The 17,900-nt window shown below is 40.9% G+C and overlaps 1 protein-coding gene across 3 annotated transcripts; it reads left to right on the top strand.

The window, feature by feature from the left end:
- Nucleotides 1-6,211: 6,211 nt before the first annotated feature.
- CLEC5A (C-type lectin domain containing 5A) lies at nucleotides 6,212-17,861 on the top strand. Of its 3 annotated transcripts, none has more exons than XM_049641982.1 (7): nucleotides 6,212-6,475; nucleotides 6,963-7,061; nucleotides 7,889-7,948; nucleotides 9,852-9,911; nucleotides 10,226-10,362; nucleotides 13,478-13,577; nucleotides 14,759-14,848. In XM_049641982.1, exons 2-7 carry the CDS (start codon nucleotides 6,983-6,985, stop codon nucleotides 14,791-14,793), a joined length of 471 nt encoding a protein of 156 aa, XP_049497939.1. In that variant the 5' UTR covers nucleotides 6,212-6,475; nucleotides 6,963-6,982; the 3' UTR covers nucleotides 14,794-14,848. The 3 variants fall into 3 exon arrangements, with proteins under 3 accessions (XP_049497939.1, XP_049497937.1, XP_049497938.1); XM_049641980.1 differs by having other exon boundaries at nucleotides 6,216-6,475; nucleotides 13,478-13,581; nucleotides 14,759-17,861; XM_049641981.1 differs by lacking the exon at nucleotides 7,889-7,948 and having other exon boundaries at nucleotides 6,218-6,475; nucleotides 13,478-13,581; nucleotides 14,759-17,861.
- Nucleotides 17,862-17,900: the final 39 nt, after the last annotated feature.

The following is a 17,900-nucleotide window of genomic DNA, read 5'->3' as shown; positions in this document are numbered from 1 at the left end:
GCACTTGCTCACAGGAGACTAAGAACCATGAGAGAAGCTCTTAAGAAGGTGCTATTCGGGTCGAATAACCCAGAATGTAATGGTGAATTATTCTATTCAGGTGTCATTTTTCTATTAAGGGTAACAAAACAAGAACATCACTCCGAGAAATTCTCCTGAAGGTTGCTGAGTTTCCAGACTAGAAAGAAGGGTAGACTCCTGCCTCCTATCAGGCTTCCCATCAGTTAGGATTGGACCCCAGGGACCACAGACAGGCTCTGGGCTCTCCCAATGTGGAGTTCTACCAACCATATCCCATGAGCAAGTTTAAGTTAAACTCTGTCATGTATTTCACTTCTATTAGTTCCTGAGCATCCCCATCAAAACTCTAGATGTTGATTTATGATCTCCTGGGACTTAGAGTTTTTTTAAACAAAGATCCCAAACAAACCTAGTATGTTACTTCTTTCATAGATCTTTCTACCCAAAGCCCTCTAGACTGTGTTTTCTTTTTACTCTTTTTAAAAAATGTTTATTTATTTTTGAGAGAGACAGACAGACAGACAGACAGCACGAGTGGGAGAGGGGCAGACAGAAAGGGAAACACAGAATCCGAAGCAGGCTCCAGGCTCTGAGCTGTCAGCACAGAGCCCAACGCGGGGCTGAACTCACAAACCAGGAGATCACGACCTGAGCCGAAGTCGGACGCCCAACCGACTGAGCCACCCAAGTGCCCCTCATTTTACACTTTTTAAAAGAAATCCCCAGTTTTGTAGGTTTGGATCCCTTTTCATTGATTTTGTGTAACTTTCAGCTTTTTATTTTTTTGCTTACATTTCTTCCACAATTTCTTTGATTATTGCTGCTCTTATATTTATTATTAAGTTTTTGTGTTCTCTCTTCTGCAAGGCACAGTGTATGTAACAGTTCTGTTGGATCCAGCACCACATCCTCTTCCTCCTCTAATCACATTTCTTTCTTTTTTTCCCTCTCTCTATGAATTCTGAATTGACACTTTAGTACTATCTTCAAATATTCTCATTCTTTTTCTGCAGTATCTAATCTGCTATTTGGAACCCTTCACTCCACTAATTGCTTCAAACATCAGCCAATACATCTCAAAGCATTTATTCATCCATTTCACGACATTAGGGCACATTCTTTTTATAGGACCAGTCAGTGTTCTTTAAAATTTCAATGAAAACACAAGAGAGATGTTTTCCAGCATCTCCTGTGTCTCCTAAGGACTTTGTGGCACAGACAGATGTGCATGTCTTTCTTCACAAGGTTCACTTATTTTGAGTGACTGTATTCTCCTCTATGTTAAACTCTGAAGTGGGAGATGAGGACGTCCTCCCCACATTCAAGGTCACAATGGGATGGGATCAATATCGAAAGGGTCAAATTTTATAGGGTCTGATGAAGAAACATGGAGAAAGTTATTTTTACCTCCTCAGTTCCGTTTTGCCCAACTAGAGACAACCTGAGCAGAAATCTAACCACTGAGTATAGTGCTTTTTTATTGTGCCACGGGAGCTTGCTAGTAATGCAGAAATGCCCTCATTATCCAATTGGATGACTGTCCTCTGCAGCACGACTTCTAATTTATTCAGTGAGTCACTGCACAAAGTGGAAGCCAACTGTTAGGGTTTCCATGCTGCTCCTGGTAGGTTCCAGAACCTGACAACCTTCCCAGAGGCTCTAAATCTTCTCCATTCCAGGCTCTCCAGCCGCCCCTCACCTCCAGCTCTTGACTCTTCAGGTTTGAGTATACATAATACTGTTTTAATGGAGGATTCTTCTTGTTATTCCAAAAGCAGACTTATTCCATGCATTCTATGAATTTTGGGGCTTGCATTGTCTGAGTGGCAATTTACTTTAAAATGACACAGTATTAGTAACATATATGTGAACATAAATGAACTCTATATAAACTAGGAGGTGGTTAGTTATCATTTGAGGTACTATAGTCACAATCCATACTTCAGGATGGTTATTTAAGTAAGATATGACATTTTCTAACCAGGAATCAATAGCTTCAGAGGTGGTCTGGCTCTTAAATTATCCTTATTGAAAATGACTTAATTTGCACAAAGAATATTACACAAATTTTTAATTGATTAAAAGTATTTTAGAGGCCCTACCACATTCCCACAAGTACATGATAAAAATCCAGCAAGCCTAGAAGCTTAATGCCACAGTGCAGTGTTCCACACACTGTGGATATGCCAGGGTTCCGGTGCTGATGAAAATAAGCTCAGCCCCGTCTTCATGACTCCATAGAGTCTAGCAGGGGAAGCAAACAAGTACTTTATCATGCCTTTACCTTAGCCCTCAGGGAAAAAGGACATGATATCATGAGTCCACAGATAAAGGGCACCTAAACCCAAGAAAGGAGAATCAGGGAGATTTTCCTGAATGAAGTCACATTTCCCCTTAGACTCAAAGAATGAGTCAAAATTATCTAGTTAAAGAGAATATATAAGAATGTATATGTCCTTGGGAGAGGCGAGGTGATTCAATTACGGCTTTGCACATATTACGTGCTCAATAAATATATGTCAGGTGAATATGTGAAGACTTGGATCCAGGAGAGTGAATAAAGAACTAGAAGTGTAATGTTGCTAGCAGACGGTGCATGGGTAGATGTGGTATCCTGAGATGCACAGAAAACCAGAACGCACATCCCAAGAAACATGTCCGGCACATGGCAAGCACTCAGCAACATTTGCTGCAATAATGAACACACAAAGACTCATAGACCACAATGAGGAACCCAAACCTTATGCTAACAGCAATGGAAAGTTACTCACACATTTCATCCGGGAAATGATCTAATCAAGTCTGCATTTTAGAAAAATCATCCTGACTACAGAGTGAACTGTTGAAGCAAGAGTATGGTGAGAGGGTTTTTTGGAGACAGTCGAGAAGATGGAAGGGAGAGCTGGTGAGACCGCAAGGGGAAACTGTGAAAAAGGAGACAAGAACACAGGTCTGACACACTTGAGGGGACAGAATCATCATGGTGTGGAGTTCGAGTGGTTGGGAAGAGAAGAGAAGAGAGAGGGAAGAGAGAGAGAGGAGCCAAGGAGAAGACCCACCTTCTATGATTTGGGAAACTGAATAGATGATCTTCACATTCTGAGACAGAGAACATAAGAGGATGAATGTGTTTTAAAAGAGAGTTAATTAATTAATTAATTAATATATTTAGGGACATGCGGACTCCAGATTGTCTGTGGAACATCTCAGTGAAAAGTGAAACTAGTCAAAAGATACACAGATCTGAAATTCAGAGTGAAGATTTGAGAATCATCTTCATGAGCATGGTGACTGAAACCATGAGACTTGGAAGAGAAGAGGGATAAGTATATAATTTTAGGAATAGGCAGAGAAGAAAGTAAAGAGAGTCTAGAGAGAAAGACGGGAAACCAGGAGAACGTGGAGTCATGGAGGCCAAGGAAAAGCATACAACATAAGATGCTGTGGGGCCCTGTTCAAGATCAGGAAATTTGAAGACCAAATGGTATTCATTTAACTATTGAGTAGGAATCATTACTTCATGATGTAGTCATGGTGGGATTCAGACTGGAGTGAGCTGAGGAGAAAGTGGGAGGCAAGGGAGAGGAGGCAGTAAAAACTGACAATCCTTTCAAGATTGGGACTGGGAAGAAAAGAGGAAACAACAGGTCTCTTTCAATTTCCAAGTTTTCTCATTAAACTGCTTGAAAGAATTCCTGCAATATAGAGTGAGGGACATACATACATTTAAATGTATATGTGCCTAATAAAGCTCAAGAGACAGGATTCGTCTGTCTTTCTGTGTGTGAGGTATAAAATGTAGTCATTTTTGTAAACGGTCATATTGATACTACTCCAAAACACCAAGCAATGAATCATAAGAGCCCCTTCTTCTAGATTTCCTTCCCAGATACCTCCACACGATATCCATGGTTGCTTATCAGTCCAAAGAGGGCAGTCGCAGTCCCCACTGTCACTGGTATTTTCGCTGCCATTGTCATCACAGGGTGTAGATTCTGAAAACAGGCAATTGCATCTATTTGGTGCCATACTCTGGCCGCTTTAATCATTGATCCTGGAAGCTGAGGAAAGGGATACTCCATTGTCCCTACTTCTGTTCTTCCTTAGAAGAGCTGTTAATGACTATCCATTTCAATTTTCTCTCTCTCTCTCTCTCTCTCTCTCTCTCTCTCACACACACACACACACACACACACACACACACATGCTATTTTCCCCCCAACACACCCAGAGTACACCCAGAAGCCTTGTTTAGCTATATACTGTGTCCCCTTCAAAGTTTTTCCAAAAACAGGTATGGGAAAGGCTTTCTATCTCCCTGATCTCTTTGGTGCTTTCAGTTTACAGGGGACTCCATTGTCTTAGAAAGACAATTATCATATTGCATAATATACATCCTAAAGACTGCATTTTCACCTTAATATCATGTGAAGACTACCAAAGTCACACTTCAGGGTTTCTTTTTCAATATTTTAATGGTGGTAAAATATACATCAAATTTTCCACCTTGACCACTGGTAAGTGCATTCATAATTTTGTGCAGCCATCACCACCATCCATTTCCATAGCTCTTTTCTTCTTGTAAAATCAAACTCTATATCCATTAAACTCAGTTTTCTTCTTTAAGAAAGACTTTCTCCTGTATTTTTAGGGCTTGGTCTGGAGGAAAAATGTCTAATTGGACCCACAAAGCAGAAAATCTTTTATCTCAGCCTATAACATATGATTGAGGATTACAATGATCTCATCTTTTTTCAGAGAACAATGTATGACACCTTCCTTACAACCATGCAGCTAGAAGGCCCTTTCCAGTAATCTTCCCAAGTGCGCTGTGGACTCCAAAAGCTTTTGATGTCAACATTACAAAATAGGTAGAGTACTAAGAAATTATATCAAGGTGACAGGTATCATGCTAATAAAATTGTAAGCATTACCTTGGCTAATTCTCACAACAATGTTATCTGGCATTTACTATAATTACTCCTATTACTAAATGAAGAAATAGAAAGAGATTAAGGAACTTAGTGAAGGACATCCTAGCTAGTAAATGGCAGAAGCAGTAACCAAGACTAACTTAAAGTTACCAGTAACCCAGGACTAACTTAAAACTTTTTTCATATCCACTACACTTTACCCGAAGGATTACAGATGTCAATTGTTAATTAAATCATATATGTTTATACTTAAATACTATATGTATATTAAATAATACATTACCAGGACACCTGGCTGGCTCAGTTGGTGGAGCACGTGACTTGATCTCAGAGTTGTGAGTTCTAGGCCACGTTGAGTATAGAGATTACTTTAAAATAAATAAATGAATAAATAAATAAACTTTAAAATAATACATTACCAAAATCCATATTTTAATATGGAAGGATATCCATATAGTGCTAGCTTAACCTATAGGATTTGGTTACAAAACAACATATATAATACGATACCATTTTTCTAAATGAACCAGCATCTACCTGTCATCTATTATCTATCTATCTATCTATCTATCTAATCTATCATCTATCTATCTAATCTATCATCTATCTTTCTATTATCTACTCATCTAGAAAGAATATACGACCAGAAATGTTAACAGTGATCACAGCTGAATGTGTGGATTTATGTAGACATTTTTGTTTTTTCAATTTTCCCTGTGAATATTTTCTAACCATTTTTTGTAATAAGCACATGTAGCTTTTATATTAGGGAAATATAATAAAAGGAAAACTTCAAATTTAATATGCAGTAAAAATTCCCTGATAATAAGATGTTAGTATTGTTCACCCTCACTTCACTTCCTCCATCTAGCAGAGTGCCATGCTCAAGAAATACTGAATGGTCCCCATCTTCAGGTGGCACCTGGTCTGGGACCAGAGAGGAGTCCATGATAAAAGGTACTGTGCAGAGCTGTATGACAGTGAATGGAGCAGACAGTGAGTGGACCTTCTCATTAACATTAGTGACTTCAGATTGATTTCTTTTGCTTAAAATTTTTATTTTTGACATAATTTCAGCTATGCAGAAATGTTGCAAGGAAAGTACAAATAATTTCCAGATATCCTTCACCCAGATTCCCTATTTGTTAACCTTTTCCTACCTTTCCTTCCTACTGTATTTCAGGTAGATTCAGACACATAGAAAGGGTGAGTCTGTGTCAAGGTTGTTTTCCAAAGTCCTCTAAAAATGTTCCCCTTTACTAGATCCCCTCTGGCAGGAAGCTTCCTCTTGCAGAGTCTAAAAACTCCCTTCTCCTCCTTGCCCCACCCACTCCCATTGCCAAGAAGACTTAACAGGAAGAAGTGTTTGCTCAGGGATGCTGCTAAGATAGAAACACTGTGTGAAGAAGGAAGGACGCTGCTTGAACAGAAGGAGCATATTCTCTGAAGGTGCCTCTCCCCACCACACCAAGCATAAGACCCCATCTGCAAACTAGGCCAAACTTCCCAAGAGAGAGCAGGTAAGTCTGTTTGTCTGTCCTCTCGGCACAGATTGTTGGCCCTTCCCCAATGCCAAGACCTTCGGGGACACCTGTCCTGTCTGTCAGAGTCCTGGCATAGGATTTTAGAGACTGGGTCTTCTGACAGCTGTAGTCTGTATGGCCAAGACCACAGAGTAGGTCCCAGAGATCAGGGTAATTTCAAAGCTAAAGGTTCTCAAAGAGTCCAGGAGAGGATTTATTTCATTAGACAGAGTTTAGGAGGCCACAAATAGACATGGATAAAGTCTAGAGCTAAAGTGTGGGTGAAGGAGAGGGAGCATTCCATCAGTACAAGATCCTATGCATCTTCTGGGCATGGGTCAAATCTCATACTTGTAGCTAGCTGTCAATGGCATGCCTGCCTTCCAAGCCCCCCAAGGGTGCTCTGGAAAAGAGGCATAAGTCCTGCTGGAAAGAAGCCTTGTTCCCAGATTCTGAATGTGGTACTGCGTTCTAATCCCCACAGGCCTTCTCATCTCCTTCATCATGAATTGGTATATGATAATCTCTGGGCTTATCATAGCGGTGCTTAAAATGGTTGGAATGACCCTTTTCCTGCTTTATTGTGAGTATTTGAGCAACCTCTTACCCTAACCTCATACGGTCTTGTTCTTTGACTCTTTTCTCAAAATGTGTAGTTGAATATAAAGGTTACGCGCCTAAGTCTTTCCAGTTGAGGGCAGGGACCTAGTGTAGGGGCAACTGACAATACTCTTCTCACTTCCCAGCACAGACAATGGGCCAGGTGCCTTGGTCTGCCTTGGGTATGTAGAACTGACCACTATCTGACGGTTGAACACCACACAAAGCTTTCGCCACTACAATGTTAGTTGGGTAAACTGAGGTAAAATACTTGTCAGTGCTTCTTATTGCTGCTCAAACTTGAAAATCAGTGTCAGTTCAACCCAATGACAAGGCTGAAGTAAGAGCTGCATAATAAGGTAATGGGATTTTACTAGGGGACAGATTTCCCCCTGTGTCCATAGAAACTTCCATCCAGATGCTTAGGAGAAGAGTCTCCATAGCAAAGGGTTTCACTGCAGTTGTAGCAAGAATCTTCTCCAGCCCCAGAAACTGGTAGGGAACATGAATGACAAGGAAACATGAGTGAAAGAGGTAGTTGAGTAAAAGGTGTCTTCCCTCTGACGCAAACTGAAGCTGCATTTCCTATCACAGAAGAGAGCAGGAATAAAATATGAATATGAATAAGTAAACACATTTACAAAAAAAAAAAAAAAAAACACCTACACATCTTTGTTGACCTGAGTCAGAGAGCTTCTGATCACACAGTAACAATCATGGCACCCCAGAAGCCCCCGCAGTGATGTTGGTTTGTTATATTCATCGTGTAGCCACCTTTGGGACTGAGCCAACAACTGATTTTCTTTGCAGTCCCACAGATTTTTGGCGGAAGTAATGTCAGCTTCCTTCCCACAGAGAGCTATGGAACAGGTAATGTGCATGACAAGTATCTCCTCTGCACCTCCAGGTTCTTGTGTGCTGACTTCTTACAGACCTTTCTCCAGCCCTTCTTTCTCAAGAAATTCATTTGCAGGAAGGGTCCATAAAGATACTCTAATTGCTATAAGAAGAATACATTCTGGGGATCTAATGTATAGCATGATGACTATAGTTTACAAGACTGTATTACACACTACTTGAAAGTTGCTAAGAGACTAGATCTTAAATATTCTCACCACCAAAAAAGAGAAGGGGGGGGAATTACGTGACGTGATGGGGGTGTTAACTAGCCTTACTGTGTAGTTAATAACTTTGTAATATATACATGGATCAAATCATCACCTTGTACACTTAATTAAACTTACACAATGTTTATATCTCAAAGTGAGGGGGGAAAGTGCAGCACTCCCAGAAGAAAAAGGATCTAATTAACTTCCTTGCTTTTATCGATGGGAAACCTAGACTAAGCTGATTGAAATTTCTGATCCTCAGTTTTCCTCCTGGGTATGAGGATGATTTGTATATAATTACTATAATGTAATGAGAAAGTACCTTATAAACTCTGACATGTTGTACACCTACAGGAATGGCCATAAAAAAAAAAAAAACATGTCCCACAAAAAAACTCAAAGATTATAATCAGTATTTTTTTGTGTGCCGATCACTCTGCTAGACCAACAGAAGAATGCGAACAGGAGATACCAGTCAGCTGTCCTCTATAAAGCACAAAGCCCCATGCCAGAAGCGAAGGGGCAAAAATGAGGGCTTTCCCTATCAAACCTCCTCCTCTTAAAGCTTTTCCAAGGACCTCCCTCTCACTTCCTCTTAAAACATTTATTACTACAAACATCTTTAAGAGAAAGATAATTTCTTGTTCATCTTCATATCAGCTGAGGCTCCCAGAACAGTGAGTTAAATGGAGGAAATATTCATGAAATACTTACAAAGTTCTGTGCAGCTATAATCCCAAAATAGTTTCTCATGAAAACCAGGTTATTTTATATTACAAAGAGCCTTTGAGCTGGGGACTGAAATAAAAAGTGAATGCTCACTTGTATGTTTCATTAATATAATTTAAGTTGCTGATTTGGTGTCTGGGTAAACTAAATTGGCCTTCAACCACACAAGACAAATAACTGGGCAGCTGAGGAGAGGTTTTGACCAGCGTCTGAAGCGACTGCAGTATCTGTTTGGCCAACCGGGGAAAATGAGGCTTCTTAGAGGCCTATCAGTTCCCCTATTTATATTTAAAGAAATAAACGGACTCTGCTTGTAGGAAATCTCTGGAATGTTCACCTGCCTCCGTGTCTGCCAGTACCCCCAGTCTTGAACCTAGTTCCAGTTAGCCTCAATTCTTAGAATTGACAGGTTCCCATAAGAGGGAGCCAAAAGATGCCTGCGGAAGGAGGGCTCACAGGGCTGGGGAGTGGGGTGGGAGGGGGGGTGTTGGGAGATCAGACATGGGATGAACGGCACCTGCTCTGTGGAGCCCAGAGGGCAGTGCTCCAAACAGCGCCTGGGAGAGGGGAACACTGTCAAAAGTATATATAGAAAGGAGTGAGAAATTTCCCTCCTGGTACTAAATTCACCCACTCCTCTTCCTTTCTCCTGTTCTTTTTCTCAACATTTCACACCTACTGCCACACACACACACACACACACACACACACACACACACACACACAAAGATATGAAATAGGATGTGGGGTGCAGGGCATGACAAAAAATAGTAGTAGTTAGCTGGAAGCTTCAAAGAAAGAAAATGAAAAATTCTTGCAGGGGGTGGCCAAGAGTGTCTCGTCTTTGCCACCATCCAGAGACAAATCAGGGACTCAATACCTGCTCTGTGTTGTATTCATGATGCAGTTGCCTTCAGAATTTCTTTTTGTTTCAGTCCCACTGACTTTCGGGAGCAGTAATGTCACCCTACTTCCCACACAGAGCTATGGAACAGGTAAAGTGCATGACAATTATCTCCCCTCGACATGAGGTTCTTAAATGCTGAATTCTTAGACACTTTTCCCATTGCCTCCTTTCTTATGGAACTTTTTTGCCCAAAAGGGCCATAAAGACCTTCCAATTCATCCCTGTCATGTTGTCCACAGGGAAACTAATACTAGACTGCATGGGATTTCTTCCTGGATTGAGGATGATTTCTAGAGATATAACTGCTATAAAGACATTCATGCCCTACTATGTTATGACTCCATTCCAGGGTTGATGCTCCAAACCACTAATCCTATACTCTCTTTTGTCGCATTTCTTTAGTCTGCCCCAAAAGGTGGTATTTTCATCAAGGAGAATGCTTTTGGTTGTCCCCTTTTGAAAGGTCTTGGAACAAAAGCAGGGACTTTTGCAAAACAGAAGGATCCACTTTGGCCATTGTCAACACACAAGAGAAACTGGTGAGTGCACTGGGAAAAGCCCATGCTACAGTAGCCTCAGCAGGTGGAGATGGTGGGGTGATTTGGTAGAGTAGGGGCAGGGTGGAGGTGAGAAATGGAGAGGTGGCTGGCTGAGAGCCCAAGCTCCTTGCTCTGAATCAGAAGGTGGGAGACTACAGTAGCAGTGGGGTATATTCCTCAGGTCATTTGAGCTAGGGAAATCCACACTGTATCGTCTCTCCCATAAAGCTTAGCAGTGCACTGGTCCAGTCCTCAGGATGGGTCAGGACATTTAAAGTGCAGGGAATGACCAAATGAGCTGATGTGCATGAAAGAATCAAGTCATAGAACTGGGATAGTGGTATACAGTTAGGATAGTAAAAATGGCAAACACAATGGAAAAACCTTTATTTTACTACCTCTTTTTATCCTCATAAAGATTATGAGGGGGTATCATTACCCATATCTCGTATATGAGGAAGCTAGGGTAGAGAAAAATAATTTGACCCAGGTTGTACACACACTAATGACAGGACAGGATTGAATTGAGTTCTCTCTAACTCTAAAACCCATGCTCTAATCAATTTTAGATCATAAGTTTTCTTCTTGATCATTGCCTCTCCTTTAAATCCCAGCATCTGCTGAGTGGTAGGCATGTGCTACATACTCCACGGCTGCTTCTCTGCCCTCTATCTTTCACCTCTCATCTATAAAGTCCTCCTGTGGTTGACGAGAACTCATAAGAGGGCCCTCTCTGAATCTTGGTGACAGGTGTCCAACAAAGAGCAGGGGTCAGGATGCTACAGATCCTCTGAGGCTAAGGGGAAATGCCTTACAGTAGAAAACCAGGAGTAAGCTGTGGGGCAGAAAGGAGAAAAGGAGAGGGGAAAAGGGGGTTGAGTAGAGGAAATTGACTCTTCCTCTACTCAACCCTCAAGTTCTGGTGCATCTCAAGTGTCATCCTTGGCATTCTGCAGAAAAAGCTCATCATGCTAACAATTTGCTAGTGATCTCAAGTATGCATCCCTAGCCAGTCTTCTCTAGACCAGACTGTATATCAAAATCCACTTTGATCTTTCAAAAGCACCCCAAACTCATCATGTTCAAAACTGAGCCAAATTATATTTTACCTCAAATGCTCTTCCTCCTTTTGTGATCCAAATACTGGTGAGTAGTCATGTCACCCAAGAATGAATGCTGATGGTTTTCTGAGACTTTACCTCTTCTCTTCTCCCCTAAATTAGTTGCTAACCAACTCTTTTCCTCTCTGTCCCCAAAGAAAGTTATTCATCTCTCACCTGGATTTCTTCAGAATTCTTCCAACTCCTCTCCTTACCCCCGATTTTGCCCCTTCTTACCTATCCTCCATAGAACCCACACAAAAATATCTCTAAGACTCTAAACTGTCTGTGCCATTTTCCAAATTAACGTGGGTTAAAGTCCAGTTTTCCTAGCATGACATGTAAAGCCTTGTGTAGTCTAGCACCTCCCTTCTTGCCAGTCTTGTCTCTCTACCAGCCTCCCTTCTCCCCCTACATAACCACAGTCAGGCGCCCTGCAGTCCACCTGTGATCGGATGCTCCCTTTTCCAGGAAATCCCACACCCTCCCCTAGCATTTTCCTGACAAACAGCTATTTTTCAGAATTCATCTCAAGTATCACTTCATCTTTCTAGAAGACCCCAAATCCATGTAGAATTGATCACTTCCTCCTTTCTGTCTGTTCTATACCTAGTACCTATTCCCTAGCTCTACACCTGGGAGACCTCACTATGCTTATTAACTCATCTATCTTCTCTTATTAGACCTGTGGATCTTCAACATGTTGGGATCACTGACATTTTAACAATGGTGATGAAAGCTATACACCTCTTCCCAGAAACACTGCATAAGCATAATATTTTGAGTAAAGTTCCAACAGCTTCATGAATCCCCTTCATAACCATCCATGGATCAGTGCAAGAGAGTTAAGGGTTAAGAACCCTTATTTTAAACCATTTGTCAGCAAATTTTTCTTAAAAAATGGTCAGGTGGTCAGAGAGTAAATATTTTGTATTTTTAGGTCATACGGTCTCTATCACAACCGCTTAATGCTGCCCTGGTAGCTCAAAGCAGCCATAGATGATATGTAAAAAATGAGCCTGGATGTGTTCCACTAAAACCTTATTTACAAAACAGGCTAAAGTCTGGATTTTGACCACTGGCCGTAGTTTGCCAACCCTTGTTTCAGATCATAAATTTTTTAAGGAGAAACCAATTTGTTTCCATGTCCCGGCCTCATACAATGGCTCACTGGATACTCAAATCTTTGTTAAATAAGTAAATACAGTAATTAATCTTAAAGAATAATGAAATGAGACATTTCAGAGAAGGAGAATATTGGAAAAAGAGGAATAAAGCCAATAGCCCTGGGATAGAGAAATATCCAAGTAAACTTGGATACCCATTCACTTACGACAGGAGGTTTATAAAGAGTACAGAAAAGAGCCCAGGGACTCCCAGACTTCTGGCTAGAGTGATTTGTGATTCATTAGTTTAATAAAGAAACTAAGATATCATAGATTGGTGTCAATTTAGCAAATACTCAAAATTCACTGATTATTTCTCAACACAGTTTTAAATCTCCCCAACTATATTGCCTTGCTAAGAATTCAAGAAATTCACTCGATCCAACCTCATTTGGAATGTAAAATTTCTGGCAGTGAAACAGAGAGGCATGCTAAGTAAAAAAAGAATTATTTGAAATTGTCCCTTTTTAGATCATATAGTACCCTTCCTCTTCATTTTCATAGTGTGGTCCCTGGAAAGCAGCATCAGCATCACCTGGGAATTTGGTAGGAATGTAAATTCTTGGTCCCCTAAACTAGACCTCCCAGGAATCAGGAGCCCATCAAGCTGTGTTTTAACAAGACCTCCAGGTGATCCTGATGCTCTGTGTATACTGAAAACTACTCTAGGGTTTAGGGTGATGCCAGCTACAGCCAGCCCCAGAGTCCCTTACCAGCCTTCCTGCTCCCAGAATCAGATATAATCAGGGCCTTTTGGCACAAGGGAGATGGCAGAAAAAAATTTTTTTAAATAATAATAAAAAATAAAAATAAACCTTTTTGTTGAACTGTTTATTTTTTAACTTCTAGAAATTTCTGCAGGACATAATTGGTGCTGAGAAGTATTTTATTGGCTTATACCAGGATACAGAGAAAATATGGCGTTGGATCAACAACTCCCCATTCAATGGCAAGTATGTGAATATCTCACGTTTTTCTAAGGATCTTAGTTTGCCTAAAGAGACCAGACCTGAGATTCAGTGAGTTTATCCTGGAAGAGCACAAAAGCTGAGACTTTGCTTTTTGTTTTATTCCTCTCCTTTCTTCCAGTGCACCTATTCCCAGAGACACATTTTTGGTAAACTTTTATTAAGGAAAATGTCAAACATTTCTAAGTAGAGAGAAGAGTATTCATCCAATGAGTTCTTCTGTTCAAATCAAGATGCAAACAAATGCACATACATACCATTTGTTTGATATATCTCATAAGTCTCTTTTAACTCACAGACTACATTTTATTACTAAGTTTTTACAAGTTCCTCAGATGGGACTTCTTTATGTAAAGGACGTTTATTATTAGCAACTGTCTATACCTTAAAGCTATGAACTTCAATTCCCAAGAGCTACCTCCTGTGTATCATTCCATGGACATAAGTGTTGGTGGAGAATGTGACACTCCTGGTATACATAAGATGTGGAGTCAGACAGAAAGCAAGTCAGTTCCCCAGCCTATAATTGGGCTTCTCACAGAAGGAAGGCAAGGAAGATTCATTCAGTGTCTACTAAATGCCAGGCACTTGCTAAGCATTTACTCATGTCATTTCCTGCAGTATTCACAATGATGCTGTAGACAAAGCTTTCATTAATTCTCATTTAACAGACAGGTGAACTGAGGATGGGAGGCTTAAAAATGTATTGAATATCACCAAGCTGGGTAGATTAAATTGTGCCTCTGCCACATCCACTTGACTCCAAAACTCATGGCATTTCCATGAAACCAGACCCTTTCCAGTCAGATTGAAAGGGGCTGAATGGCAGAAAAAGAGGTGGGGAAAGGCCAACAGAGTTTCTCCTAAAGCCAGCTGGTGCCTAGGAAAGGAAGAACAACCTCTCGATCCTCCTGCTGTGAACATAGCACATACAGTACTAAAACATTATTTCTAGGAGACAAAGACAGATGAGATGTTTCTACCACGCACAAGAGTGATTTAATCCAAGACTGTGAGTCCACCTCACAGGAGAAGGCTGTGAGAAGGCTCACAGAAAAGGGCCAGCGTAGGGCTAGATTTGGGGATAGGAGGAGGGGGACTGGAATCGGCAAAAGGCAGGACTGAAACAATGGGCCTTAACCACACTTCCTTTCCCATTTAGCATTACCAATCAGCATCAGAACTTCGACTGTGTGACCATAGGCCTAACAAATACATTCGATGCTGCACCATGTAACATCAACTTCCGCTGGATTTGTGAGAAGCTGGTGAAATGATTGCAATTCTCTGTGGCCTCTGACAAGAATAACAAACACACTTGTGGAGAAAGCAAAAAGAATATGATTGGGATTGGTACAGGAAATACAGAACATCAAATTACTGTGTCCATCTTCCACGGGTTACTGGCAGAGCTCCCTGACAAATCCTTGGGGCTAATGCTCCAGCCCCTCCACAAATATACTTGCATACACATAACAGAGACAAACTTCCCATTCTGAGTCAGCAGTTCCCCCCAACACTCCACTTCCTAGGAGTGTCATAGCTGTGACTCTTTTTAGATCTGTACCAGACATCTAATCAGTGATCCCTTTCTCCATCTCTCTACTATGAGAGGCCCTTGCCTGTGTTGGAAGTGATCTTCTGCTTTGGAGGACTGGATGTCAGTCACCTCCAGGAGACAGGGTCACTTTTAGATAGACAACTCAGTTGATATAGTGATGAGGTCTGTTTGTATAGAACTGAGCATTTCTGACTGATCAACAGGGTTTATTTTGGCCTATTGCCAGGTCTGTTTTATCCTCAGAGCACATACCCAGCACCACAGAGAAAGTGCAGACTGAGCAGGCAAAAACATGATTTAGAGAGTAGCCAGGGTAGAAGAGGGATAAACTCAGCTTGTTGACTTCACCTGTGTTCCCAAGAGACCCATGTTCACATGCATCCCACCCCTACCCAAGATAGGATAGCAGAGGTCCTCCTCAGTCTAAATTGAGGCCAGGCCTGGGGAAGGGCTCCTGGAGCCAAGCTTGGCTTATTCATGGGAATGGACAAAGGTCTGGCCAGAGCAGGAATCTTCCAGAAAACCCCTTTGAAAATAATCAGACAGCTAACATGACCAAGCAAACTGATCAATGTTTTTCAACAAAGCCCTGAAGACATACTCATGCTTAAATTTTCCTGGTCTTGAGCTGAATCTCCATTTCAGTAGATATTTATTCTTGATCATGGTTTTTTCTAGTATATTTTAAGAATTTGTAATAGTCTCTTGGACCCCAGTGTTCAGAAGATATTCCTGCCTGCAGTTTAGAGAGACTCTATGAGCAGGTACAGCTTAGTGACCCAAAGATGCCACAGCCTTATCCATGTTGGCATCACACCCACTCAGAGCTGGTCCAGTTGACCAAAGAGTAAAAATGAGGAGGACTGCTCAAGGAAGCATGGGGAGTAGGCAAAAAGTAGGCATATAGTAGTAGTAAGGGAACACCAGAGACAAATGGAAATCATTTCCAGGAGGAAACAGAGCTCATTTGGCCACACTGGAAGAAAGGCAAGAAAAGGGTAGAAAAGTCTTGGAGCATCCTGGCTATTCTCTGCACTCGCAACAAAATTAACTACATACCTTTCTCAGTAAATGGAAAAAAGAGATGCCTGTGTGTTCTGAGTAACAAGAATTAAGCCATAAGGGAAGACTATAAAACTAATGGAAACTATAGTCACCTAAGTGAACTGCTCACCAATTTATGTCTAGTAACAACATGCCACAATGACTGTGAATATCATCAGATATATGTCAAAGAAAATTGTCATTTTATTTTTTATTACTAAGCTCTAGTCCTATATTCCTATGATTCATAATTTTTGTCCAATTTGCATGGTCACCTATAGTTTTAAAAAATGAGATAATACATTAAGTGTTAGAACTTGCCTAAAGGAAGTTACCAGCAATAATATGTGTTGGGATGGAGGGGATGTTAGAATTATATCAGTATTCTGTGAAGACACAAGTTCTTTTGTGGTGTTAGCAAAGAATAAATACTGCAGTTGAGGAGAGGGGAGAGGCTGAGTCTATGGTAGATAAAGAAATTCTACACCAAAAGTAATCCCCAGGATCCAGATAATAGAAAGGAAACTGCAGCCCTTCTGTTTTGAGAAGGGAAAGTTGTTGCCACACTTCCTGTTTTGTGACATAACAAACTTCAGATGTCTATAGTCAGGAAATGTAGACATCTAGTAATTTCCCTAGCAGACAGCCCAAATTTCACCCAAGATGAGGACATACTTCTGTGAAGGTTCTAAAAGAAGCCCAGCGGGCTAAGGTGGGGGTGGGGGTGGGGGTAGGGAGCACATGGGGAATATGAACACTTTGTTTTAAATTCATTCCTGGGGGTGCAGGGGCTGTCGGATCCTTAAGAGGGTAGGTAAATGTGACCTTATTGGGCAGCAGTGTATGGGTTTTTTTCAAGCAATAGAAATTTACTAAGCCACTGGATTAGAGTTTTTTACTTTGCTTCCAATATACAATGTGAATTTTTACAGATTTCTTACTCTTTCTGTCCCTTAATTTCTTTACCTATAAAATGAGGCAGTAATACCCCCATCACAAAATTCTTGTGTATATTAAACAAAACTCCCACTATGTCCCTCGTGGCAATAAACAATGGGGGAAGCACTCTGTGGAAGATTTGAAGTTGAGATCTTTATCAAAGTGGCTCTTCAGTTTGCTAAAAGCTGAATGTAGAAAAGCCACTTAATTTCTCAGATTTTCTGTTTATTAATTTAAAATATGGGAATAAAAATATGCCTAAGTCAGGTGCTTCAAAAATTCTATAATTGTCAAAAACATACTTTCCATGACTCTGACTTAACATTCAAATCACCCATCTTGTCTGTGTGAGCTAATGGTCCAATGACCAAAGTCACTGAACCCTGCCCTCGGATATTGACAGATCAGTACTGTTCATGACTGAAGACATCAGGTATGGGTAACCTTTACCTATTTTCCCTGCTGTTGCCAAATCCCATCCTCAGAAGCCATATCCTTTGGTGACCTGTGCCTTCTGAATAGTCCTGCTTCACTTCCTGGGTCTCCTTCAGCACAGGCTGAGTATTAATGCAGCAAAAGTCTTACCCTCCACTTTTACCATACCCTCTCATAGAGACTATAACTCCTGCAAGGGCCTCATGATCCCCTCATTGTTTGAGGTAGCAGAGGTATGAATACTTGAATACTTGTGGCTCTCAAGCCACAATCTTGCTCAATTTCAGGTACAAAGACTGAATTAATCAAAATCCTTTACTCATAA

Source organism: Panthera uncia, chromosome A2 (genome assembly GCF_023721935.1).
Source record: "Panthera uncia isolate 11264 chromosome A2, Puncia_PCG_1.0, whole genome shotgun sequence".
NCBI lineage: Eukaryota > Metazoa > Chordata > Mammalia > Carnivora > Felidae > Panthera > Panthera uncia.
Note: the sequence above shows the minus strand (reverse complement) of the source record. Positions and strands in the feature narration are given on the sequence as shown.

What these genes read in the sequence shown, in the direction of transcription:
- CLEC5A (XM_049641980.1), top strand. Translation starts at nt 6,983, where the DNA reads ATGAATTGGTATATGATAATCTCTGGGCTTATCATAGCGGTGCTTAAA. An exon ending in GACCCTTTTCCTGCTTTATT is followed by an intron (nt 7,062 to 7,888) that starts GTGAGTATTTGA and finishes TTTTCTTTGCAG; the next exon opens with TCCCACAGATTTTTGGCGGA. An exon ending in CACAGAGAGCTATGGAACAG is followed by an intron (nt 7,949 to 9,851) that starts GTAATGTGCATG and finishes TTTTTGTTTCAG; the next exon opens with TCCCACTGACTTTCGGGAGC.